Source organism: Physella acuta, unplaced genomic scaffold (genome assembly GCF_028476545.2).
Source record: "Physella acuta isolate Inbredline_101_S28 unplaced genomic scaffold, ASM2847654v3 ptg001688l, whole genome shotgun sequence".
NCBI lineage: Eukaryota > Metazoa > Mollusca > Gastropoda > Physidae > Physella > Physella acuta.
Window position 1 is genome coordinate 109,110 of NW_026733201.1, and position 23,160 is coordinate 132,269.

The 23,160-nt window shown below is 38.8% G+C and overlaps 2 protein-coding genes across 3 annotated transcripts in view; both read right to left on the minus strand.

Annotated features, from left to right (window-relative positions):
- Positions 1-1,628: 1,628 nt before the first annotated feature.
- LOC131929892 (uncharacterized) lies at positions 1,629-8,385 on the minus strand. Its single transcript, XM_059286273.1, has 5 exons — positions 8,320-8,385; positions 7,053-7,230; positions 6,825-6,964; positions 4,125-4,236; positions 1,629-1,789 (listed from the first exon to the last, which is right to left on the minus strand). Exons 1-5 carry the CDS (start codon positions 8,342-8,344, stop codon positions 1,663-1,665), a joined length of 582 nt encoding a protein of 193 aa, XP_059142256.1. The 5' UTR covers positions 8,345-8,385; the 3' UTR covers positions 1,629-1,662.
- A 1,181-nt stretch (positions 8,386-9,566) lies between these two features.
- The window catches only part of LOC131929891 (adenylate cyclase type 3-like), a 36,064-nt gene continuing 22,470 nt past the window's right edge, over positions 9,567-23,160 (minus strand). For both annotated transcript variants that reach the window (XM_059286271.1, XM_059286272.1), the window contains 9 exons: positions 15,901-16,017; positions 15,178-15,431; positions 14,561-14,645; positions 14,170-14,328; positions 13,716-13,828; positions 13,079-13,211; positions 11,674-11,797; positions 11,194-11,318; positions 9,567-10,778 (listed from right to left, as the gene is read on the minus strand). In XM_059286271.1, coding sequence (XP_059142254.1) covers positions 10,617-10,778; positions 11,194-11,318; positions 11,674-11,797; positions 13,079-13,211; positions 13,716-13,828; positions 14,170-14,328; positions 14,561-14,645; positions 15,178-15,431; positions 15,901-16,017 — 1,272 coding nt within the window. In that variant the 3' untranslated portion in view covers positions 9,567-10,616. The remainder of the gene's footprint in view (positions 10,779-11,193; positions 11,319-11,673; positions 11,798-13,078; positions 13,212-13,715; positions 13,829-14,169; positions 14,329-14,560; positions 14,646-15,177; positions 15,432-15,900; positions 16,018-23,160) is intronic.

The following is a 23,160-nucleotide window of genomic DNA, read 5'->3' on the forward strand; positions in this document are numbered from 1 at the left end:
CACCAACCAGTTTTAGTTTTGTTCTAATTCTATATTCTAACTAGCTTTAAGTACGACTTCCGGTCAGCAAAAATCACTTATAATTCAAGAGATAAAATCTTATAGCTATGTATGAGATTTCGTCCAACTAACTGAAAGGGTACTCAATTATTCGGTATTTTAGAAACCAGAAATAAAGTACCACTTCCGGTTATTGAAGGTCACTCAAAAATTGAAAAAAAAAAAAAAAAAAAAAAAAACAACAACAACAACAGCAAAATATAAGATTTGATACTTTTATTTAAAATTTCGTCTACCAACTGAAATAGTATTCAAATTATCGTGTTCCATTGGGAATAGAGTAAAGAAAAACTTCCGGTTAACGGAAATCAAGATTTGGTAGAAACCTACGTACGTACGCATACAATGTAATACTTAATGCGAAATTGTATTCACCTACGCAAACGGTTCTTAAGTTACTGGCTTTTGAGAAGTAAGAAGTACATTATGTACCATTTCCGGTTACCGTAAATCGCTCAAAAGGTATAGATGACTACACATTTCATTAAATACTAATATATGAAAATATTGTGTTCACAGCCATAAGCACAGACTTACAAACAAAATTCGAAAACTAAGTTTTTCCGACGTCGAATTTTTGCCTGATAACAATACTCTACAGTGCTACATACTCAACTTTATTTTCGTGAAAGCCGAAAGGAAAAATAAAATTAAAAAATTACAATTATTTAAAAGATTATTTGAAAAATAATAAGATTACTTATCTTATTCTTGGTAGTTTTCTAATTCATATTGGCAGCATACACTATTTCAGTTAATTTACTCTGATGACTTACTGGAGATTAACTAAACATGGTAGGGACAACAAACGATATGAGCAAGAAACTTTTGATTGAAATATTTTTATTTGTGGCTGTTCATCTGTTCACCTGTGTAGTTGTCTATCTAACTGTCCACCTGTCCATCTAACAACCTGTCCACCTGTCCACCTTTCCACCTTTCTGGTTGTCCGGCTGTCCATCTGACCGTCTGTCTAGCTATCCATCTGACAACCTGTCCGCCTCTTCGGCTGTCCAGCTCCTGCCCCCTCCCCAGGGGCGGAACTACAGTGCCGCCAGACCCCGCAATGCAGGGGGGCCCAGGCCGTTTAGGGGCCCACAGCCGACCAAAATCAATTTTTTTTATAGTTAAAAAAATAATTTTCTTGTAAAAAAAAACCAACAGATCTATTACAGTATTGATGTTCTACAGTTGCTAGGTAACACACGCAGTTTTGTAAAGGAAAAAAAAAGTATAGGCTACATGAGTTATAGTGTGAAAGATAGACAATTGTTCAAACCACTTCCTTGACTTATTTCCCTTTTTTAAATAGTCAAATACGTGTGCTCTTTAGAAACTTTTAATAGATTTGCACTAAACAAATTAAAAAGCAATTACTTCTCTTAATTATAATTTTAAAAAACATAATAAAGGATGACATAGTATAAGAAGGAAATTTATTAAAAAATAATAATATAAATAAAAAAAACAACATAAAGATTAACATAAGGCGAGAAACCATATATATATATATATATATATATATATATACGGGGCCGAAATTTTTTTTTTGCGGGGTGGCCCTTTTTTTCTAGTTCCGCCACTGCCCCTCCCCCCTCCTCCTCAGGCCGAACTGACCAGACACCTGGCAGGTCTGGTCAGCGAGATATGCTTGACCACCACGTCCACGGTGACGTCACCACAGTCCTGTAGAATGTTCCTGGCACAAGTGGCTGCTAGCTCCTGCATCCTGTGGGGACAAAAGCAGGAAACTGGTCATTTACCTACACCGTCAAACTTGGTCATTTACCTACACCGTTAAACCTGGTCATTTACCTACACCGTTAAACCTGGTAATGTACCTACATCGTTAAACCTGGTCATTTACCTACACCGTTAAACCTGGTAATGTACCTGCTTCGTCAAACCTGGTCATTTACCTACACCGTTAAACCTGGTAATGTACCTGCTTCGTCAAACCTGGTCATTTACCTACACCGTTAAACCTGGTAATGTACCTGCTTCGTCAAACCTGGTCATTTACCTACACCGTTAAACCTGGTAATGTACCTGCTTCGTCAAACCTGGTCATTTACCTACACCGTTAAACCTGGTAATGTACCTGCTTCGTCAAACCTGGTCATTTACCTACACCGTTAAACCTGGTAATGTACCTGCTTCGTCAAACCTGGTCATTTACCTACACCGTTAAACCTGGTAATGTACCTGCTTCGTCAAACCTGGTCATTTACCTACACCGTTAAAGCTGGTAATGTACATGCTTCGACAAACCTGGTCATTTACCTACACCGTTAAACCTGGTAATGTACCTGCTTCGTCAAACCTGGTCATTTACCTACACCGTTAAACCTGGTAATGTACCTGCTTCGTCAAACCTGGTCATTTACCTACACCGTTAAACCTGGTAATGTACCTGCTTCGTCAAACCTGGTCATTTACCTACACCGTTAAACCTGGTAATGTACATGCTTCGTCAAACCTGGTCATTTACCTACACCGTTAAACCTGGTAATGTACCTGCTTCGTCAAACCTGGTCATTTACCTACACCGTTAAACCTGGTAATGTACCTGCTTCGTCAAACCTGGTCATTTACCTACACCGTTAAACCTGGTAATGTACATGCTTCGTCAAACCTGGTCATTTACCTACACCGTTAAACCTGGTAATGTACCTGCTTCGTCAAACCTGGTCATTTACCTACACCGTTAAACCTGGTAATGTACCTGCTTCGTCAAACCTGGTCATTTACCTACACCGTTAAACCTGGTAATGTACCTGCTTCGTCAAACCTGGTCATTTACCTACACCGTTAAACCTGGTAATGTACCTGCTTCGTCAAACCTGGTCATTTACCTACACCGTTAAACCTGGTAATGTACCTGCTTCGTCAAACCTGGTCATTTACCTACACCGTTAAACCTGGTAATGTACCTGCTTCGTCAAACCTGGTCATTTACCTACACCGTTAAACCTGGTAATGTACCTGCTTCGTCAAACCTGGTCATTTACCTACACCGTTAAACCTGGTAATGTACCTGCTTCGTCAAACCTGGTCATTTACCTACACCGTTAAACCTGGTAATGTACCTGCTTCGTCAAACCTGGTCATTTACCTACACCGTCAAACCTGGTAATGTACCTGCTTCTTCAAACCTGGTCATTTACCTACATCGTCAAACCTGGTAATGTACCTGCTTCGTCAAACCTGGTTATTTACCTACATCGTCAAACCTGGTAATGTACATGCTTCGTCAAACCTGGTCATTTACCTACATCGTCAAACCTGGTAATGTACCTGCTTCGTCAAACCTGGTCATTTACCTACATCGTCAAACCTGGTAATGTACATGCTTCGTCAAACCTGGTCATTTACCTACATCGTCAAACCTGGTAATGTACCTGCTTCGTCAAACCTGGTCATTTACCTACATCGTCAAACCTGGTAATGTACATGCTTCGTCAAACCTGGTCATTTACCTACATCGTCAAACCTGGTAATGTACCTGCTTCGTCAAATCTGGTAATGTACCTGCTTCGTCAAACCTGGTCATTTACCTACACCGTCAAACCTGGTCATTTACCTACACCGTCAAACCTGGTCATTTAACAACACCGTCAAACCTGGTGATTTACCTACACCGTCAAACCTGGTCATTTACCTACACCGTCAAACCTGGTCATTTAACAACACCGTCAAACCTGGTCATTTACCTACATCGTCAAACCTGGTCATTTACCTACACCGTCAAACCTGGTCATTTACCTACACCGTCAAACCTGGTCATTTACCTACATCGTCAAACCTGGTCATTTACCTACACATTCAAACCTGCACATTTACCTACACATTCAAACCTGCAATTTACCTTCACCTTCTAACCTAGTCATAAACCTGCTTTATTAAACCTAGTCATTTACTTGCTTCGTCAAGATAGTTCAAGTGCTTGTTACCCATTCTGTTGTAGGCATTACTACATATAGTGACAGAACAAAAACAACCCACATCTGACATAAACCACGTGACGTGACAACCTACACCTGACAGACCACGTGACAACTTACACTACACACAGACCCTCCTGTGACGTGACGTGTGACGACATCCTGTCTATCAGCTGACGAGTACACACGTTGACGTCAGGCTTCCTCTGGTCATAGCACGTGCTGTTGAGGCCTGACGATATGCAGGTTCAAAAAGTGTCAGTACAAACTACGATAAAATGGCCTTCATTAGATTTCATTACTTTAATATTAGTTTGAGATACAAAATATGGAGGTCATTTTCAACAGCAGGTATCAATTGTAATAATGCTACCATCTTTATTACTGCTACAATCTTAACACTGCCACCATCTTTCTGAGTTTCTTTCAAGTTAAATTCGGGGGGGGGGGGGGGGGGGTAAAAAATAAAAAAATATATAATTTATTTAGAAAACATATTCTTAAGCCAGTGCCCACCCCCATCCCGGTAATTAAAGTGCATCACCCCCCCCCCCCGGCTCATAAGTTTTAAATGCCCCCTCCCCCAAACCTGAAGAGAAACGCCTAAAAGAAACAGCCATCTTTAATGCAGCTACCATCTGTACTGTGCTCCCATCTTAATGAATCTACCTGCTTTACTACTTCTGAAATCTCGCCACTTCTACCAATATTTTATCTCCAAGAGCACCAGAGTCGACCAACACAACACCTATTACATCACACAAATGTGACAATATTACATCACCCACATGTGACATAAAGCGCCAGAGTCGACCAACACCAACACTTGTCACATCATAAAAGTGACACAAAGCGCCAGACGGATGTGATGGATAGTTTGTCACCCCCAACATGACAGACGTCACGTGCACATATTTAACCAGCCCTGGATGACGTTTGATGTTAGCACAAAACATTGGCCTAGTTGTTTCAACTTTAATTTTTAAAAATTATTCTCCTGAAAATATTCATTTTAACAAAACTGTTTTTCACATTGCTTTTTCGATACGCCACAAATGAAATTAAAGTAATACGAGCCGACCCGCGGCGTATTATAAAATTTATACGCCGCTATTTAGTTGTTTTATTTTCTACTTTTCAGTAATTCATAATTTGTGAATTCGACAGTACTAATGCTGCCACTGAAAATATCTAGATCTATCTATATATATAATTCTCTTCTGGGATCAGTTAGAAAACAAGCTGCAAGCGCCTCCTTGCAGTCCCCTCTCTTTCTCTCTATCACTATCACTACCACCCCCCACCCCACCCCAACATTGTCTGGTGAGCGGTGTTCACTCTAAATTTTTACAAAGCTAAATGTTTACAAATCGTAGAGCAGTACAGCCGGGTTTCTATTATGGGCAGATAATTTAGTTCGATTTTAAACTTACAGGAGGTAACTAAGAAATAACTAAGAGGAGGTTGCTTTCACGGGGGGAGGGGGGGGGGGGGTGTAGTATAGGGGTTAGGGGAAAGGGGGGGGGGGGGAGTTCGTGTTTTAAAGCAAATATTTTCAGTGGCAGCATTGGTACTGTCGAATTTACAAATTATGAATTACTGAAAAGTAGAAAATAAAATAACTAAATAGTGGCGTATGATACGCTGCGGGTCGGCTCGTATATATATAATTCTCTTCTTGGAGACGTTAGAAGACAAGCTGCAAGCGCGCCTAGCAGTCCCCTCTCTTCCTCTAGGCATATCGCAACCCCCCCCCCCCCACCCCCACATGGTCTGGTGAGCTGTGGTTTTTGAATACGATTATATAAGGCCCGCTAATTCCCCATTGAACACTTGCACTAATCCCCATTGGACATCTGTGCTAATTCCTCATTGGAAACCTGCACTAATCCTCCATTTAACGCCTGTGATAATCCTCGATTTGACACCTGCACTAATCCCCCATTGAACACCTGCAATAATCCCCATTGAACACCTGCACTAATCCCCCATTAAACACCTGCGCTAATCCCCCATTGAACACCTGCAATAATCCCCACTGAACACCTGCACTAATCCCCCATTGAACACCTGCACTAATCCCCATTGAACACCTGCACTAATCCCCCATTGAAAACCTGCACTAATCCCCACTGAACACCTGCGCTAATCCCTCATTGAACACCTGCACTAATCCCCCATTGAACACCTGCCCTAATTCCCCATTGAACACCTGCGCTAATTCCTCATTGAACACCTGCATTAATCCCCATTGAATACCTGCACTAATCCCCCATTGAACACCTGCACTAATCCCCTACTGAACACCTTCACTAATCCCCACTGAACACCTGCACTAATCCCCACTGAACACCTGCGCTAATCCCCCATTGAACACATTTACTAATCCCCCATTGAACACATGCTCTAATCCTCCATTGAACACCTGCATTAATCCCCATTGAACACCTGCACTAATCCCCATTGAACACCTGCGCTAATCCCCCCACTGAACACCTGCACTAATCCCCATTGAACACCTGCGCTAATCCCTCATTGCACACCTGCAGTAATCCCCCACTGAACACATGTGCTAATCCCCCACTGAACACCTGCACTAATCCCCACTGAACACCTGCACTAATCCCCCACTGAACCCCTGCACTAATCCCCACTTAACACCTGCACTAATCCCCCACTGAACAGTTACACTAATCCCCCATTGAACACCTGCACTAATCCTCCATTGAACACCTGCACTAAACCCCCATTGAACACCTGCACTAATCCCCCACTGAACACGTGCACTAAACCCCCATTGAACACCTGCACTAATCTCACCTTTAGTACTGCACAGAGCGCTGATGTACCCAGGCAGACCGTTGGCCTCCAGACTTGGTGCCGTCATGACTTTCTCAGGCCAGCAGCGGGTCAACTGATCAATCTGGCACTTGATGGCCTGGATAAACTCCCCCTGCATCCTGCCACACAAAGATTTTTGTAGATGCTTAGATGATAGTTCCACCGCTCCATGCCCACACCCTACAACAACTTCAGATTTGCACTCACCTACACAACACTTCTATATTTAGCGAGAAGACCGAGTTACTCTGGTCACGTGTGAATCCCAGCTCTGAAAAACATTTCATCAGCTCGGACTTTCGGATTTCTGGGTTGGGGGAACATGACGTCATCGGCTGTGACGTCACCGTCTGAGCTAGCCCAAGCAAGATTGCTGCAGCTAAAGCTAGGGACAGATGAGTAGACAAAGTTGATGGTTGAAAACAAAAGAAATTGTTTGTAACTTTTCATTGTTTCCATTTTAACTAATTTGGTTTTTTACTTTCTCGTATATACGAAGTATAGAAAAAGTCTTGTAATCGTGCAAAAAAAAAAAAAAAAAAAAAAACCGGGAGTGATCTCCCCTAAACTTTCTCGAATATTCTTATATAATACAACAGGGGATGGCAACTCAGGATATAGACATGATTTTTAATCCATTTTAAATACTTAAAGTTTTAAAAATAGAATAAAATCTCGTAGACAAAAGAATTGCACACTAAGTGAACGCCAAATAAAAATGGGCATAATAGTTATTAATAGTGCGCAATATTATTAGTACTTTATAAATTTACATGCGTTTTTTGAGAAATCGGAAATAACGTAAATTACTACTTCCGGTCAACGGAAATTACTCAAAATTTGATAGAAGGTAGAGAATTTGATCATTTACTTATATGTGAAATTTCATTTATCTATCTGAAATAGTACTCAAGTTATAGGCTTTTGAAAAATTCAAAGTAGAAAAAGTACCCCTTGCGGTGATCGGAAATCGCTCAAAAGTAGATACGGATCTACGATTTTGATAAAATACTTATATATGAAATTTCATCAACCTAGCTGTAACGGTACTCAAGTTATCGTGTTTACACATAGACAGACACACAGACATACGGACAAGATTGCAAAATTATGTTTTTCCGTATCAGTGAGGTGTAAAACGTCGAGATTTGTAAAAATCTCGATTTTTTTTTGCACGATTACAATACTTTCTCTATACTTCGTATACACGAGAAAGTAAAAAAAAAGTACTGATAATTTTGCGCATTATTATGCACATTTCATTTGGCGTTCACTTGGTGTGCAATTCTTTTTTTTCAACGAGATTTTGTTCTATTTTAAAAACTTTAAGTATTTAAAATGGAGTTCCCATCCCCTATTGTTTTATTTAAGAAAATTCGAGAAAGTTTAGGGGAGATCACTCCCGGTTTATTAAAATATTGATATTAAACCAACAATCAGCGAGCGGGTGACACAGCTAAAAGATTGAACTCACCTGGACACAAGCTGGACACGGCCATGTTGAGACAAATGAAGAAGCCACAGTGATGGACAATGAACGAATTAACCTCGGCGTGTTAGATACACAATTTGCATATCTAAAAATAGCCGCCAACAGAGATGGATGACACTACAAGTCTCGGTTCAAAATAATTTAAAATTATTTAAAGTAAATAAAAAAAAAAAAACCTATGCCCTCACTAACCCTCGAAATCATATAAAATAGCAGGTTAGTTCCGATATTCGCGATTTTATTTTATTTTTGTTCTTAAAGAACAAGACAATAATTTACACTTCTTTTTCAACTTGACTTTGTAAGGAAAAAGTTGATTAAAATCCCATTTGTAGACTGACGTCGCAAGCTCTCACCAGACAAGAACAAAATATTAGCTGGCATGCTGTGACGTAAATTTAGAACTAAGTGACGTAACATTGAATAACGATAATCGATCGCAATGACGTCATACGTAAAAGACAAGAGGACCCGACTTTTGGAAATGTTTTATTGACGTCATCACATCACCTGCCGTCCAGCAGCTTTCAGCGGGCTACCTGTGTGTTTGTTGTTGCAGTTTCACAACAACAATGTATCAACACATCAACAATTTATCAACACATCAACAATATATCAACACAACAACAATGTATCAACACATCAACAATATATCAACACATCAACAATATATCAACACATCAACAATATATCAACACATCAACAATAGATCAATACATCAACAATGTATCAACACATAAACAATACATCAACACATCAACAATACATCAACACATCAACAATATATCAACACATCAACAATATATCAAAACATCAACAATAGATCAACACATCAACAATATATCAACACAGCAACAATATATCAACACAGCAACAATATATCAACACATGAACAATGTATCAACACATGAACAATGTATCAACACAGCAACAATATATCAACACAGCAACAATATATCAACACAGCAACAATATATCAACACAGCAACAATATATCAACACATGAACAATGTATCAACACATGAACAATGTATCAACACAGCAACAATATATCAACACAGCAACAATATATCAACACATCAACAATATATCAACACATCAACAATAGATCAACACATCAACAATATATCAACACATCAACAATGTATCAACACATTAACAATATATCAACACATTAACAGTATATGAACACATGGACAATATATCAACACATCTTCAACAATAAAATATCACCTTCCTTTAATTTTACACCAACAACGTCAAAATATCCATTCCATTACTGTTATGTTATATTCTGTTGCACATACAAATTTCGTCAAGAAAATATACACACACGTTAAGATTTATACAAAAAAATATACACACAAGATTTATACAGTAGACCAGTATGTACATCTATCACATATAGTTCAGCCCCGAGCCAGGTATATAGGATACTGGCAACAGATGTATTTTGTTCTGCATATTGTAGCAAGACAAACTGCTAGTTTATAACTTAATTAGCCATTTAATTAACGTGCAATTAATATTCAAATACAATTGTGATGTTCTGTTTTGTTTGGCTAAAAATATACTAAAGGGCCGTGATTTTGTCTTTTTCTTCATTATTGCTAAGTTAGTTATCTCCCTTCACACATGTCGTGTATTAGTTGCTTCCCTTGATGAATAAATTGTGTCTTGTTAAAAAGTATAATTATTTCTAAAACAGCGATTCAAACACTTGTCTTTGTGTACATTTATGTGTACCTCGAGTTATTTCAAATATTCGCCACCGATTTTAACCTTTGGCAAACCGCAATATAAATAGCTTCCTGCTTTTTTGTGTTCAACTTATCAAAGTTTTTAACAATCAAGTACCGGACACAAACACTAGACGTCTGAGGTTCAGCTTTGATCAGAATCTTCGACGTCTTGCTCTGTCTCAAATTTTGTGTCTAGATCTGTTTCAACTTTAACGTCTAGATCTATCACAACTGACTTCAGGAATTTTATGACTTTGACGTCTTCATTTGCCATAAATTTGACGCCTGTTTCAGCTATGACGACAAATCTGTCCTGACATTGCAATCTGCCCTGACATTGAAGCGTTGTTTGCCTGAGTCCCGTGTTGTCTCACTAGGGCTCCGCTCCACCCAAGGGCTCTGTGAGCAACTTTAAATCTTCAGCTTGTTTTAAAAGTAGATTTTTGTAAATCTCACTTTTGTTTCTCATTACATTTGCATGTCAACACAAACAAATGTCTTTCGATACACCAGCATGACATCCGATGTCAACAGATGTCATGTCTCTGGAACCTGATGTGGCATGTGCATGTCAGGCTGCTCCACCTGTCGCTCCAGAAAGTAGGTCATGAGTTCACCCTTGCCCTTGACCTTGATGAGCCCCCTCTTCTCAAACGTGTAGCCGAAGACTTCCAGAATATTCTTGGTTTCCTCCACCACCTGGGCAAGTTGAGAAGAGATGTAGTGTTAACTTTAAAAAGTGAAAAGTTAGAAATGTTAACATATCACATTTAGGAAGTTGGTCTTTCGGCGTGCTAAAGAGTTCAAAAACTATTTTTATTTAAAAAATTAGATTTTTGAAAAACGGTACATTATTTAACTCTTTTTAATAAGAAAATAAGGTGCGAATGATAAGATTCAAACAATGCAGTTCATTTGGAGGTGCGGATTAGGGTGTGTGGGCGCAATGTGGGGGTGGGTGAAGGATGTGTGTGTATAGTATGTGTGTAGGGGCGATTGGGTGAGTGATGTGTGTGTGGGTGGTTTAAAGCACAGCACAAGCTTCAGACATGTCAAATAACTCTTAATTAACATTTCATTTAACCCGGGGCGTGGAGCCGGTAAACCGTCATACCTGTATCCTGCCGGCTTGACCGGTTGATTCCATCCGGCTGGACACATTGACCGTGTTGCCCCAGATGTCGTAATGCGGCTTTCTGGCGCCGATAACGCCGGCGATGATTGGTCCGTGGTTGATGCCTGGAGATGGGATCGATTAACTTTCAACAATCGATCAACTTTCAACAATCGATAAACTTTCAACAATCGATAAACTTTCAACAATCGGTCAACTTTCAACAATCGATCAACTTTCAAAAATCGATCAACTTTCGACAATCTTGAAATTCAAACCATAAATCAACAGTACACAATGTTGATATGACGAACATTAATATTCAACAATTATTCATATGTTCATTGAAATTAACATTTAATTATTCAGGCAATCACATGAATATTTCGTATATATTTTAAGAGCCCCCCCCCCATACTGGAGCCCCCATGAGATAATGAGCAATAAGTAAAAATTTACACCATTTACGGTTCGACTCACCGATTCGTAGAATAAAGTTGTTGAAAGACTGCTCGTTTATTTTCTTTATAACATCCTGTAGCGCATGCGCAAACTGAACTAGGTCATGCAGATGACTCCACCTTTCTTTTATGGTGGACACTTGCTGAAAACAATGGTATAATGTAATGAGCTAATATGTAACGAGCTAAAATGTAATAATCTAAAATGTAATGAACAAAAATTGAATGACTAAAATATAATTGCACTATGATATAATTAACTGACATTAGTACCATGTTGGAGTTCTAAATTAGATGCTCTAACCACAGTGAACATTATGCCCTAGCTATGCCCTAACAACTGTGTACATTATGCCCTAGCTATGCCCTAACCACTGTGTACATTATGCCCTAGCCACTGTGTACATTATGCTCTAGCTATGCCCTAACCACTGTGTACATTATGCCCTAGCTATGCCCTAACCACTGTGTACATTATGCCCTAGCCACTGTGTACATTATGCTCTAGCTATGCCCTAACCACTGTGTACATTATGCCCTAGCTATGCCCTAACCACTGTGTACATTATGCCCTAGCCACTGTGTACATTATGCTCTAGCTATGCCCTAACCACTGTGTACATTATGCCCTAGCTATGCCCTAACCACTGTGTACATTATGCCCTAGCCACTGTGTACATTATGCTCTAGCTATGCCCTAACCACTGTGTACATTATGCCCTAGCTATGCCCTAACCACTGTGTACATTATGCCCTAGCCACTGTGTACATTATGCTCTAGCTATGCCCTAACCACTGTGAACATTATGCCCTAACCAATGTGTACATTATGCCCTAGCTATGCCCTAACCACTGTGTACATTATGCCCTAGCTATGCCCTAACCACTGTGTACATTATGCTCTAGCTATGCCCTAACCAATGTGAACATTATGCCCTAGCTATGTCCTAACCACTGTGTACATTATGCTCAAGCTATTCCCTAACCAATGTGTACATTATGCTCTAGCTATGCCCTAACCAATGTGTACATTATGCCCTAGCTATGCCCTAACCACTGTGTACATTATGCTCTAGCTATGCCCTAACCAATGTGAACATTATGCCCTAGCTATGCCCTAACCACTGTGTACATTATGCTCAAGCTATGCGCTAACCAATGTGTACATTATGCTCAAGCTATGCCCTAACCAATGTGAACATTATGCCCTAGCTATGCCCTAACCAATGTGTACATTATGCTCAAGCTATGCCCTAACCACTGTGTACATTATGCCCTAGCTATGTCCTAACCACTGTGTACATTATGCCCTAGCTATGCCCTAGCCACTGTGTACATTATGCCCTAGCTATGCCCTAACCACTGTGTACATTATGCCCTAGCTATGCCCTAACCACTGTGAACATTATGCCCTCGATGCCCACCTTTTTAGTATCCTCTGCCACCATACCGCTGGCGGCCATGTAAGTTGGTCCGACTGTTTTAATTTTCACGATGGTTGAAAATTTGGCCAGGTTTAGCAGCTCGTCGTAGTCGGAAATAATTTCATTGAGAAATCTGGATAAATTGCTCAGAGATAATTTCATTGAGAAATCTGGATAAATTGCTCAGAGATAATTTCATTGAGAAATCTGGATAAATTAATCAGAGATAATTTCATTGAGAAATCTGGATAGATTGATCAGAAATAATTTCATTGAGAAATCTGGTTAAATTAATCAGAAATAAGTTGCTGGATGATTCTGGGTTTAATTAGTCACGTTGACGTCATTTGAATTTAATTAATTGTTAGTTATTCTCAGGCAAGATCAAATGAAATAATCAATAAAAGGCTGCCGGAAATTAAAAAAAATAAATCATTTGCAAGAAATCCAATTAATTAAAAATAAATCCCCGTTAAACATGATTCTTTTTTGGATTCACAAGAAAAAAAAAAACAAAAAAAAAAACAAAAAAAAAACAAAAAAACAAAACAACAAACAACAAAAAAAAAAAAAAAAAAAAAAAAGATCGAAGAATACTCCGTGTAGAAAAACTGGGATGGAGTGACGTGAGACCCACCTGAGGCACTCCAGACCGTTGTTGTTGATGGAACTCTCGTTGTAGAAGGCGTGGAAGTTGGGGCAGGCAGCAAACATGACGCCCGTCTCTTCATAGGAGTGGCTGTACAGCTCCTGGGGACAGAATATGGGGGTGGTGAGTTCAGTCACAGTCAAGTATTAGGAGTTTTTTTCCCAGACATTGTACTTCAAGGGGTGGCGCACTTAACATTTCTGGGGTGGGGGCGGTTAAAGTAGCCTATACATTTTCTATATAAATTATATATTTTTCTATTTGTCCATGGGGGGGGGGTGGATGGGAAGGAGGATGGGCAAACTCCAGGGGTGGGGCATGGCAGACAGTTGCAGAATAAAGACAGAAGTAGAATAAAGACAGCCGTAGATTAAAGACAGCATCAGAATAAAGACAGCAGCAGTATAAAGACAGCAGCAGTATAAAGACAGCAGACAGCTACCGAATCTTTTTTCCTCCTCCCCAGAAAGTCCTTGGCCACGTGAGCTGGCATCAGGTTGTAGACCAGAGCCTCGTTCTTGACCTGCAGGTCGGCGGCCTTCTCTTTCTCCTTCTTGGACTCTTCCTTCCACAGGTAGAGTTTTCTTGTGGTCAGTTCCATCTAGAGGGGGGGGGGGGGGACATACACATTAAACATCACAGTGGTCAACTCCATGTAGATTTGTGTGGTTGTGTGGAGTGTGATAGACACACAAAAATCAGTATTTTTAGAAGTTTTGTTTTTTCCAATTTCTTTGGATTTACTTTGGTGTACAAGACTTCAATGTTTAATGTAAACTAGCAAGTAAAACGTCACGTGACTTCAACACACACAGCATGCTTTGTTACTTCACCTGAAAGTTGAAGAAGTTCAAGGCCACAGCTGACGCAATCATCTGCCCCAGCAGACGATATTTGATGTGGGGGTAGACCTCGTCCCTGCAATAGAGAATCCAAGGTCAAGGTCATCACATTTTGATACCGCACCAGTCGTATCGATAGATGTTGGGTTTAGATTAAGGAGAGACTGTGTGTGTAGGGGGGGGGGGAAGGAAGGTTGGGGGAGGTCTTGTATCTAGCCATAGCATCTCTCACCAGGCATTTGACGGTGTGGTCGAGTGATAGAGCGCGCCAATGCTAGCTGGAATGTCTAGAGTTCGGCTCTTGGGCTCCATGTGTGTGCAAGTCCACACTCTTCTGGTGGGTTCCTGGCTCCCGAGTTAGGAAAAGTAAATACCACGTCATATAGGCGAGGTAGAGCAACATCACACAGATAAACTCTACTCCCCCATGTGTTTTCAGTTCTAAGTGTAAATACCAGCTACTCCCTCCCTTGACCTAGACAATCTAGCTAAAACCAAACGTACTCATATAAAACACGGTTGTAGTTCCCCTAGGTTCCCTCCCCTAAATAACCCCTCCCACCCCGACCCCCACCCCCTTGACCCCAGACAGACCCCATGAAACGTACTCATATAAAACACGGTTGTAGTTCCCGTAAGTTCCCTCCACTCCCAGTAGAACGATGAGACAATGACTTCCTGTTACTAAAAATATCAGCACGCCCTTGACCACGTGACCGAGATTGACCATAGAGGAGATGGCTATGAGGATGAGGTTGGCGCCGTGGGTGTAGTAGACGATGTAGAAACAGGCGCTGTCGTCTGTTGCAATATGGCTGCCGTTTTTTATGTTGATAGTGACGTTTCTTTGTTCGCACTGGAACTATAAATAAACAAATAGTTGGGTCCAGGTCGGTGAAATCTTGACAAGAATCTACCAAAACAGACATTAAGTGCATCAAGTTCAACAAAATCTTATTAATACTGTAATATTCAATTTAAATGTCAATGCTAGTAAAATAAAACTCTAGATTTAGTTGTTGTGTAAAGAAACATGAACTACAATGTAATGTAATCAATTCTACATTTTAGTATAGTAGAATTTCCATTAATGATATATTTTTTATATATCCTTAAATTAAAATATCGTTATATCTGTAATCGTATTTTACCAACAATAAACGATACCTAGAGTGAACTTCACATTGTTAACAGTAAGAAACGATACTAGTAGTTGAAGAAAAGGATATGACCAGTCCATATAAACCACAGATGGTTTTGTTCAATGACTTCTTTTATTGTTGTCAATGGCACAAGTTTAAACTATGAATGAAAGTTTGTCTAAAACTTACGACCGGAACTGCGTCACACAGGAAGAACACGACACATCCGGTAAATCCCCACAACAACTTGAGGACCGCGTGCTTTTCGACGGACATGGCGAACCTGACGACACTTTTTGGAAACTTCTGGAAGGTACACGCAAAACATCATTTTCAGAGGAGAAATAGCAAAGATCAGATTTGTTATAGTAAAGTTTAGATTTGTTATAGTAAAGTTTACGATTTGTTATAGTAAAGTTTAGATTTGTTTTTAGTAAAATCTGTAGGACATGCCTGAGTCCACCCAGCAATAATGGGTACCTGACTTACGTCATGCAAACTAAGGCGACGCTGACTACACTATCCCCCATCAAAATCAAATTTAACTTGCCTCCATCGTCGCAAAAGTTTGTACTAATTCCTTCAATTCCAGTTTGCAAGCGTAATCACATTCTATTGAAATTGTCCACGAGTCTACTTTGTACGTTACGACATTGCCTCCCCCCCCCATTTAGAAAATTTCAAGTGCCCCCCCCCCCCCCCAGTGGCGTAGCGAGGTCGGGTGTCACCTGATGCGGCACTTAATGGTGTCACCTTCCAGGGGACAAATTTTCGATTTGCACACACCCCCCTCAAACGTTCGATTTGCACTCCCCCCCCCCTCCCCTCAAACTTTCGATTTTCAACCCCTTAAGTTTTTCTCTATATATTTTGCTATTTTTTGCCTTGGTGTCACCACCCCTAAATGGTGTCACCCGGTGCGGTCCGCACCCTCCGCCCCCCTCGCTACGCCTCTGCTCCCCCCCCCCCCCCTCCCAGGAGCAAAAAGTCTGGAAAGATGATTTTAGACCAGGGGTCGGCAACCTTTTGCGACGGAAGAGCCAAAAGTTAAAATTTTGACTATTTCCCAGTTTTTAAAGAGCCACTGACATTTTTATTTTAATATTTTATTATTTTATTTGGGTTAGAAAAATAAATTTGATTTGTTATTTAACATAAATAGCTTTAAATATGAAATAATATTTATTCATATAAAAACATACACATGTTTCGCCAGAATAATGAAATTAGTAATTAAAAAAAATATAGGACTATCCCAATCCTCTTTAGAAGCTGTTAATTAAAAAAAAAAAAATTTACGATAACACCGGTTTAGGAGGTGTCTCCCATTAGTAGGAAGGCCTCAACACGTCTATCGCCGACTAACTGGCTTAGATATCGGTTTGGTTACCGTGTATCGGTCCCTTCTGTCCTTTGGTTCTCACCAGGCTTATCTTCCACCTCACAGAGCCAAGGGTAGGCTCGTACCCCACCGTCCAGTACCCGGCTCAACAGTAGGAAGCTAATTATAACTACGTCACTCACGTCAAATTAATGATTACTGACGGATAGGGAAATGCATTCTAAATTAACATTCCCAATTAACGATATTCGAAAAAGTCGGCACTTGGGCCGTGGCAAGAATGGAATTGTTCTCAAAGGGATGAGTGTTTTTATCCTGTTTAAACGTGTGTATCCTTACAGTATAATTTGTGTTATGAGTTTTGAAAATGAAATAATATAATTATTAATATTTGTGCAAGGAGCTGGAGAGCCGCACTGTGACACCAAAAGAGCCGCATGCGGCTCGCGAGCCGCAGGTTGCCGACCCCTGTTTTAGACGCATCTCATAATGAATGTCTGCTAACATTAAGTATTGCTATCTACAACGGCTATTGATGGTTTTATTTTTTAACTTGATAATGTTAAAAAAAACTACCAAACTATTTTGTTTAAAACTTCTGCTCTATATAGTTTTTACAATAGCAAATAATAACTTAAAGTTGTATTTATAAGTAAGAGGTCAACCCTAAGGTGCAGGAACTTGAAATGAATGGAAAGTTAAGCAACGAATTATCTCCCATTTGGAAATATAAATACCAAAATTTAATTCAAGGGAACTAACGTTCACAAGTATAGCTAAATTAACCAAGAATAACTAAAACACGCTTGAAATACACAATAAAACGCTCTAAATTTCATTAGATAATTATTATAAGAAATCTTTTATATTAGCTATGTAACCGTGTCAAAAGAATATATTTTACTCATTGACTACTAAACTGTAGGTTTTGTTTGAAAGTCTAAAGATGGTAGCTTTATTATATCATAATTCTAGTCAATTTTGATGACATACATTCACTAGCAATAATATATTGTGCATTTTTATTCAAAATTTTGGATCCCCCAAATAAAGGGACGCTTTTCAAAATATTCAAATGCAGGTAATTATTTTGAGATATTGCCATATTTATTGATTAAATAATTAAAAAAAAAATTATTTGTAAAAAACAATGTTTACGGGTAGTTATAAAATTCCAGCCAATATAATATTATACATTAATACTATAAGAGTGGTAAAACAGATTCCTAAAAAACTCAAGATTTTTCAGCTAGAGGACACCTACCTTTCTTTATAGGGTAGTCCGTCCTCATCTAACGTACGATAAACTAGAATACTTGATATACTCTACTACATTCACAACACATATCAAACTTCGATACCTAAACATAACAAGACTTGATGCTACAGAACTACGACACCAGCAAGCTCTACAAACGATACTCCAAATCAACAACGATTTCATTGGACTCACTACTACACGTTAACAGTCAATACAATTCGATACCTGAATACCACAAGACTCGATAGTCACGAACTCCTGAACTACGATACTTCATCACTACTACCAATCAGATTCCACTAGACCTACACCTACACGACAACAGCTAAATAAAAAATACGACACTTAAACACTTAGATAGTTTATACCTTCAAAACCATATCAGCAACAGCCTTCCACTGCTACTCCCAAATTAAAACAATTCATCAAAACTTACCAAACAAGGGACAATACTTTGAACACCCCGTCATTATTACAAAACTCTATACACCAGAACAGATTTCTAACAAAGTCAGAGAAAACGAGATTTACACGCCCTATTAAAAACCAAAATTGCACGTGTTTTGTAACGCCCCGTCATGCGCTGGAGCGATCACTAAATCAACATTAAAATAGATAACCGTTTGAAATGTTCGAAATTTAAATTACGAACTTATTTAATAGTTTTGTACATCAATTATGTGACACCAAAATAAAAAGGCTAACAGACTGGTAAAAAACGCCCAGACCTTTCCAAATTAGGGAGCTGGGGGTACATTTTCACCATCGCGAATAAATATAAGCTATATAGGCCTAATTTTGGGGTGGGGGTGCATAATTGATAGTTCGTCCTGGGCGCCGAAATAGATCGCTCCGCCTTTGTATATTATCATCCATAGTTTATAAAAGATAATCAAAGTTATTAATTATTGGGTACTTTTTGATAATAGCGATTAAACCTTTTCGCCCCCCCCCAATGATGGCGCCCTAGGCGACCGCCTAGTTCGCCTTATAAGTAGCGCCGGCCTTGCGTCCAGAAGATCTGTTTAATTGACATCAACATTATGAGGACATTATGAGGACATTATGAGGACATTATGAGGACATTATGATGACATTATGATGACATTATGAGGACATTATGAGGACATTATGAGGACATTATGAGGACATTATGAGGACATTATGAGGACATTATGAGGACATTATGAGGACATTATGAGGACATTATGAGGACATTATGAGGACATTATGAGGACATTATGAGGACATTATGAGGACATTATGAGGACATTATGAGGACATTATGAGGACATTATGAGGACATTATGATGACATTATGATGACATTATGAGGACATTATGAGGACATTATGAGGACATTATGAGGACATTATGATGACATTATGAGGACATTATGAGGACATTATGAGGACATTATGAGGACATTATGAGGACATTATGAGGACATTATGAGGACATTATGAGGACATTATGAGGACATTATGAGGACATTATGAGGACATTATGAGGACATTATGAGGACATTATGAGGACATTATGAGGACATTATGAGGACATTATGAGAGTAGTATATTAGGTCCCTTTTGGAGCGAATTTGGGTGGCGCAAAGGATATATAGGAAAATACTCACCCAGCCTGGGACAATGACATATAACAAAATACTCCCTAGGGTGGCGCAAAGACATATAGCAAAATACTCGCAGGGTGAAGGGTAAGGCGCAGGGTGAAGAGGGTGGCTCAGGGTGGCGCAGCACCCTGGGACAATGAGATATAATAAAATACTCGCAGGGTGAAGGGTGAGGGGCGCAGGGTGGCGCAGCAGCCTGGGACAATGACATATAGTAAAATACTCGCAGGGTGAAGGGTGAGTGGCGCAGGGTGGCGCAGCAGCCTGGGACAATGAGATATAATAAAATACTCGCAGGGTGAAGGGTGAGGGGCGCAGGGTGGCGCAGCAGCCTGGGACAATGAGATATAGTAAAATACTCGCAGGGTGAAGGGTGAGTGGCGCAGGGTGGCGCAGCAGCCTGGGACAATGAGATATAATAAAATACTCGCAGGGTGAAGGGTGAGTGGCGCAGGGTGGACCTAGTTACGTAATTTTAATGCGTTTTTAATGAGTTTTTAAATTTTTAATTAATTTTTATTATCGAGTTACGTAATTTAATTACTTTGTTTGTATTTTGTTTTTTAAATTTTAATTAATTTTAGTTTGATTTAATTAGTTTGAATTTAATTTTTAAATTTTAATTAGTTTTTTAATTAGTTACATAATTTAATTATTTGTTTGATTTTAATGAATTTAAATACTTTGTTTATTTATTTTGTTTTGTAATTTTTATTGACGAGTTACGTAATTGGATTATTTGTTTGATTTTAATTAATTTGATTTTAATTACTTTGTTTATATTGTGTAATTTTTATTAACGAGTTACGTAATTTGATTATTTGTTTACTTTTTTAATTGTTTAATTTGTTGTTTACTTGTTGTTTAATTTAATTACTTTGTATAATTTATTTGTTTGAAATTCATTTTAATTAGTTTGCTGTTAATTATTGGCGATAGATGTTACCAAGCGGGTGGTGGTGGTGGTGGTGGTGGTGGTGGTGGTAAATTTGCTTAAGATTATAAACTTCAAGTTTTAAAAATCAACAACGTTATGGACCATTCAGCAACACAACGAACGGTTACCGAAAATAGAACATCCATTTAACTACATCTGTTACTTAGCGATCCGTGATCCTTTGTTGACACGCGCTGCGCTTTTAATGGGAATGTATTGATCGCACCCACGGAGCCATCGGGACAACGGGCGCGTTAATATTGATTCCACACACAGCCATCAAATGATGGTCCGCCTAATTAATTTGGTCATGCATCGTGGGTTTATGTCGACTACAAACATCCATTAGAGACACCTGTTACTCGCTATCGATCCACATGCGATCCTTTGTTCTTGTCAACCACCGTACAAGGGCCAAGTTAATATTGATCGAACCCACTGACCATCAGTATGAGGGTCCACGTCATGTGTAATTTTTATTAACGAGTTACGTAATTTGATTTTAATTTTTTAAATTTTTAAATTTTTTAATTTAATTTTATAATTAGTTTAATTATTATTAACGAGTTACGTAATTTGATTTTAATTTTTTAACTTTTTAAATTTTTTAAATTATTATTTTTAAATTTTATTTTTAATTGTTGTTTACTTGTTGTTTAATTTAATTACTTTGTATAATTTATTTGTTTGAAATTCATTTTAATTAGTTTGCTTTTAATTTCTTTGTTGTACGCCGTTTGAAATAAAAGACTAACACTAGCGTGTACTAGAAAGTGTCATTGTGTATAACATCCATTTAACCACAGCTGTTACTTATTAGCGACAGCTTGTACTTATCGATCCGCCCGTAATCCTCCCAGGCGCTCCCCGTGGTTGCTTAATAGCGGGCTCACTGAAGCGATCACAACAGGTAATTAATCGAAGCCATTAAGTCCCTCTCCGCGTTAAGTGTGGCGACAGCTGGTGCTGTAATTAGTCACGGCTCTCGGCTTTTTTCATTAGACTACAGCTGTACATGAACTATGTTCACATATCGTACGCCCGGTCATTCTTTGATCAAATTAAAAAAAAAAAAAAAAAAAAAAAAAAAAAAAAAAAAAAAAAAAAAAAAAAAAATTTGTATCCACATGTCATGCGAACCGTCCCTTGCTATGTATGAAAGATTAATGGTTGTAACTATTCGCTTATAGCGAGGGTCAGCGAAAACAAAAATATATTTAAGGGTCGGAATTTTCTTTCAACCACCGTTAAGTCAGGTTTTGAGACGAAACGAAATCTCGGTAGGTTCGTGTTTTTTAATGGGCGACAGGGCGACTTGATGCGTTGGTACGTAGGTATGCGGGTTAGACATGTTTTTTACAAGTCTGGAAAAGTAATTACGTTTTTTATGACCGTTCCGATTTTCTTTTGATCTGACCACCATTTGACCACACTGAGCCAGATAAATTTAACAATTGTCGCAGCGGGGTTTATTTTAAGTGCACCCCGTGCACGCTTGTTTACATTTTAAAAGACGTGTCGCGTGTCTTCCCCTTACGGCTTCCCTAATAGAGAAACGAGAGGAAAGACAACTGTTCTAAAATTAGAACAACCTTGTCTACAGACACGAGTATCGTCCCTTGTGAAAAAATTCGCGTCAGAATCCTTAACTAAACAGTCAATTTCTTTAAAAAGTTAAAAAATAATTTAGGAAGACAAGGGTTAACAAAATATATATCTTAGTCTTGCAGCAGATTACCTTCCCATGTTCGCTTTAGTATTACAGTTTTCATCAATCTTCTTTTTGACTTGAACTTCTTTAATTTTTAAGAAAGTTAACTTATACATAATACATTACGTCTAATGACAATTTTTTTATTTTTACCACTCAATGTATTTTCTTTTTCTATATCTTACATTGTCATCTTAATTTTTGATCACCTTAGGTGGTGGTAAGGTGGTAAGGTGGTGGTAAGGTGGTGGTAAATTTGCTTAAGATTATAAACTTCAAGTTTTAAAAATCAACAACGTTATAGTACGTCGTGTCAAATGACACACCGTTAAAATGTCTACATTTAAAGTTCACCAAAATAATGACGTAAAAACTAAATATGATATGACGTTAGCATACATATCATTCAATCTAATCACTCTAAAGTACAAATCAATAATTTTTATTGATTAAGGGGCCGTGTTCATACTAGGGTCGGTGAAGGTTGGCTTTGAACTCGGAACATGTATGTTTTGGAATCGGAAGGTCTAGAGTTCATACTAGGGTCGGTGAAGTTTTCACCGAGGCAG

Excerpts from the sequence above, each read along its gene's own strand:
- LOC131929892 (XM_059286273.1), bottom strand. The coding sequence starts at position 8,344 with ATGGCCGTGTCCAGCTTGTGTCCAG. Across the intron at positions 7,231-8,319 it reads CGTGTCCAGCTTGTGTCCAG|CTTTAGCTGCAGCAATCTTG; the intron begins GTGAGTTCAATC and ends ATCTGTCCCTAG. Across the intron at positions 1,790-4,124 it reads CAGGAGGGTCTGTGTGTAGT|GATGCAGGAGCTAGCAGCCA; the intron begins GTAAGTTGTCAC and ends TTGTCCCCACAG.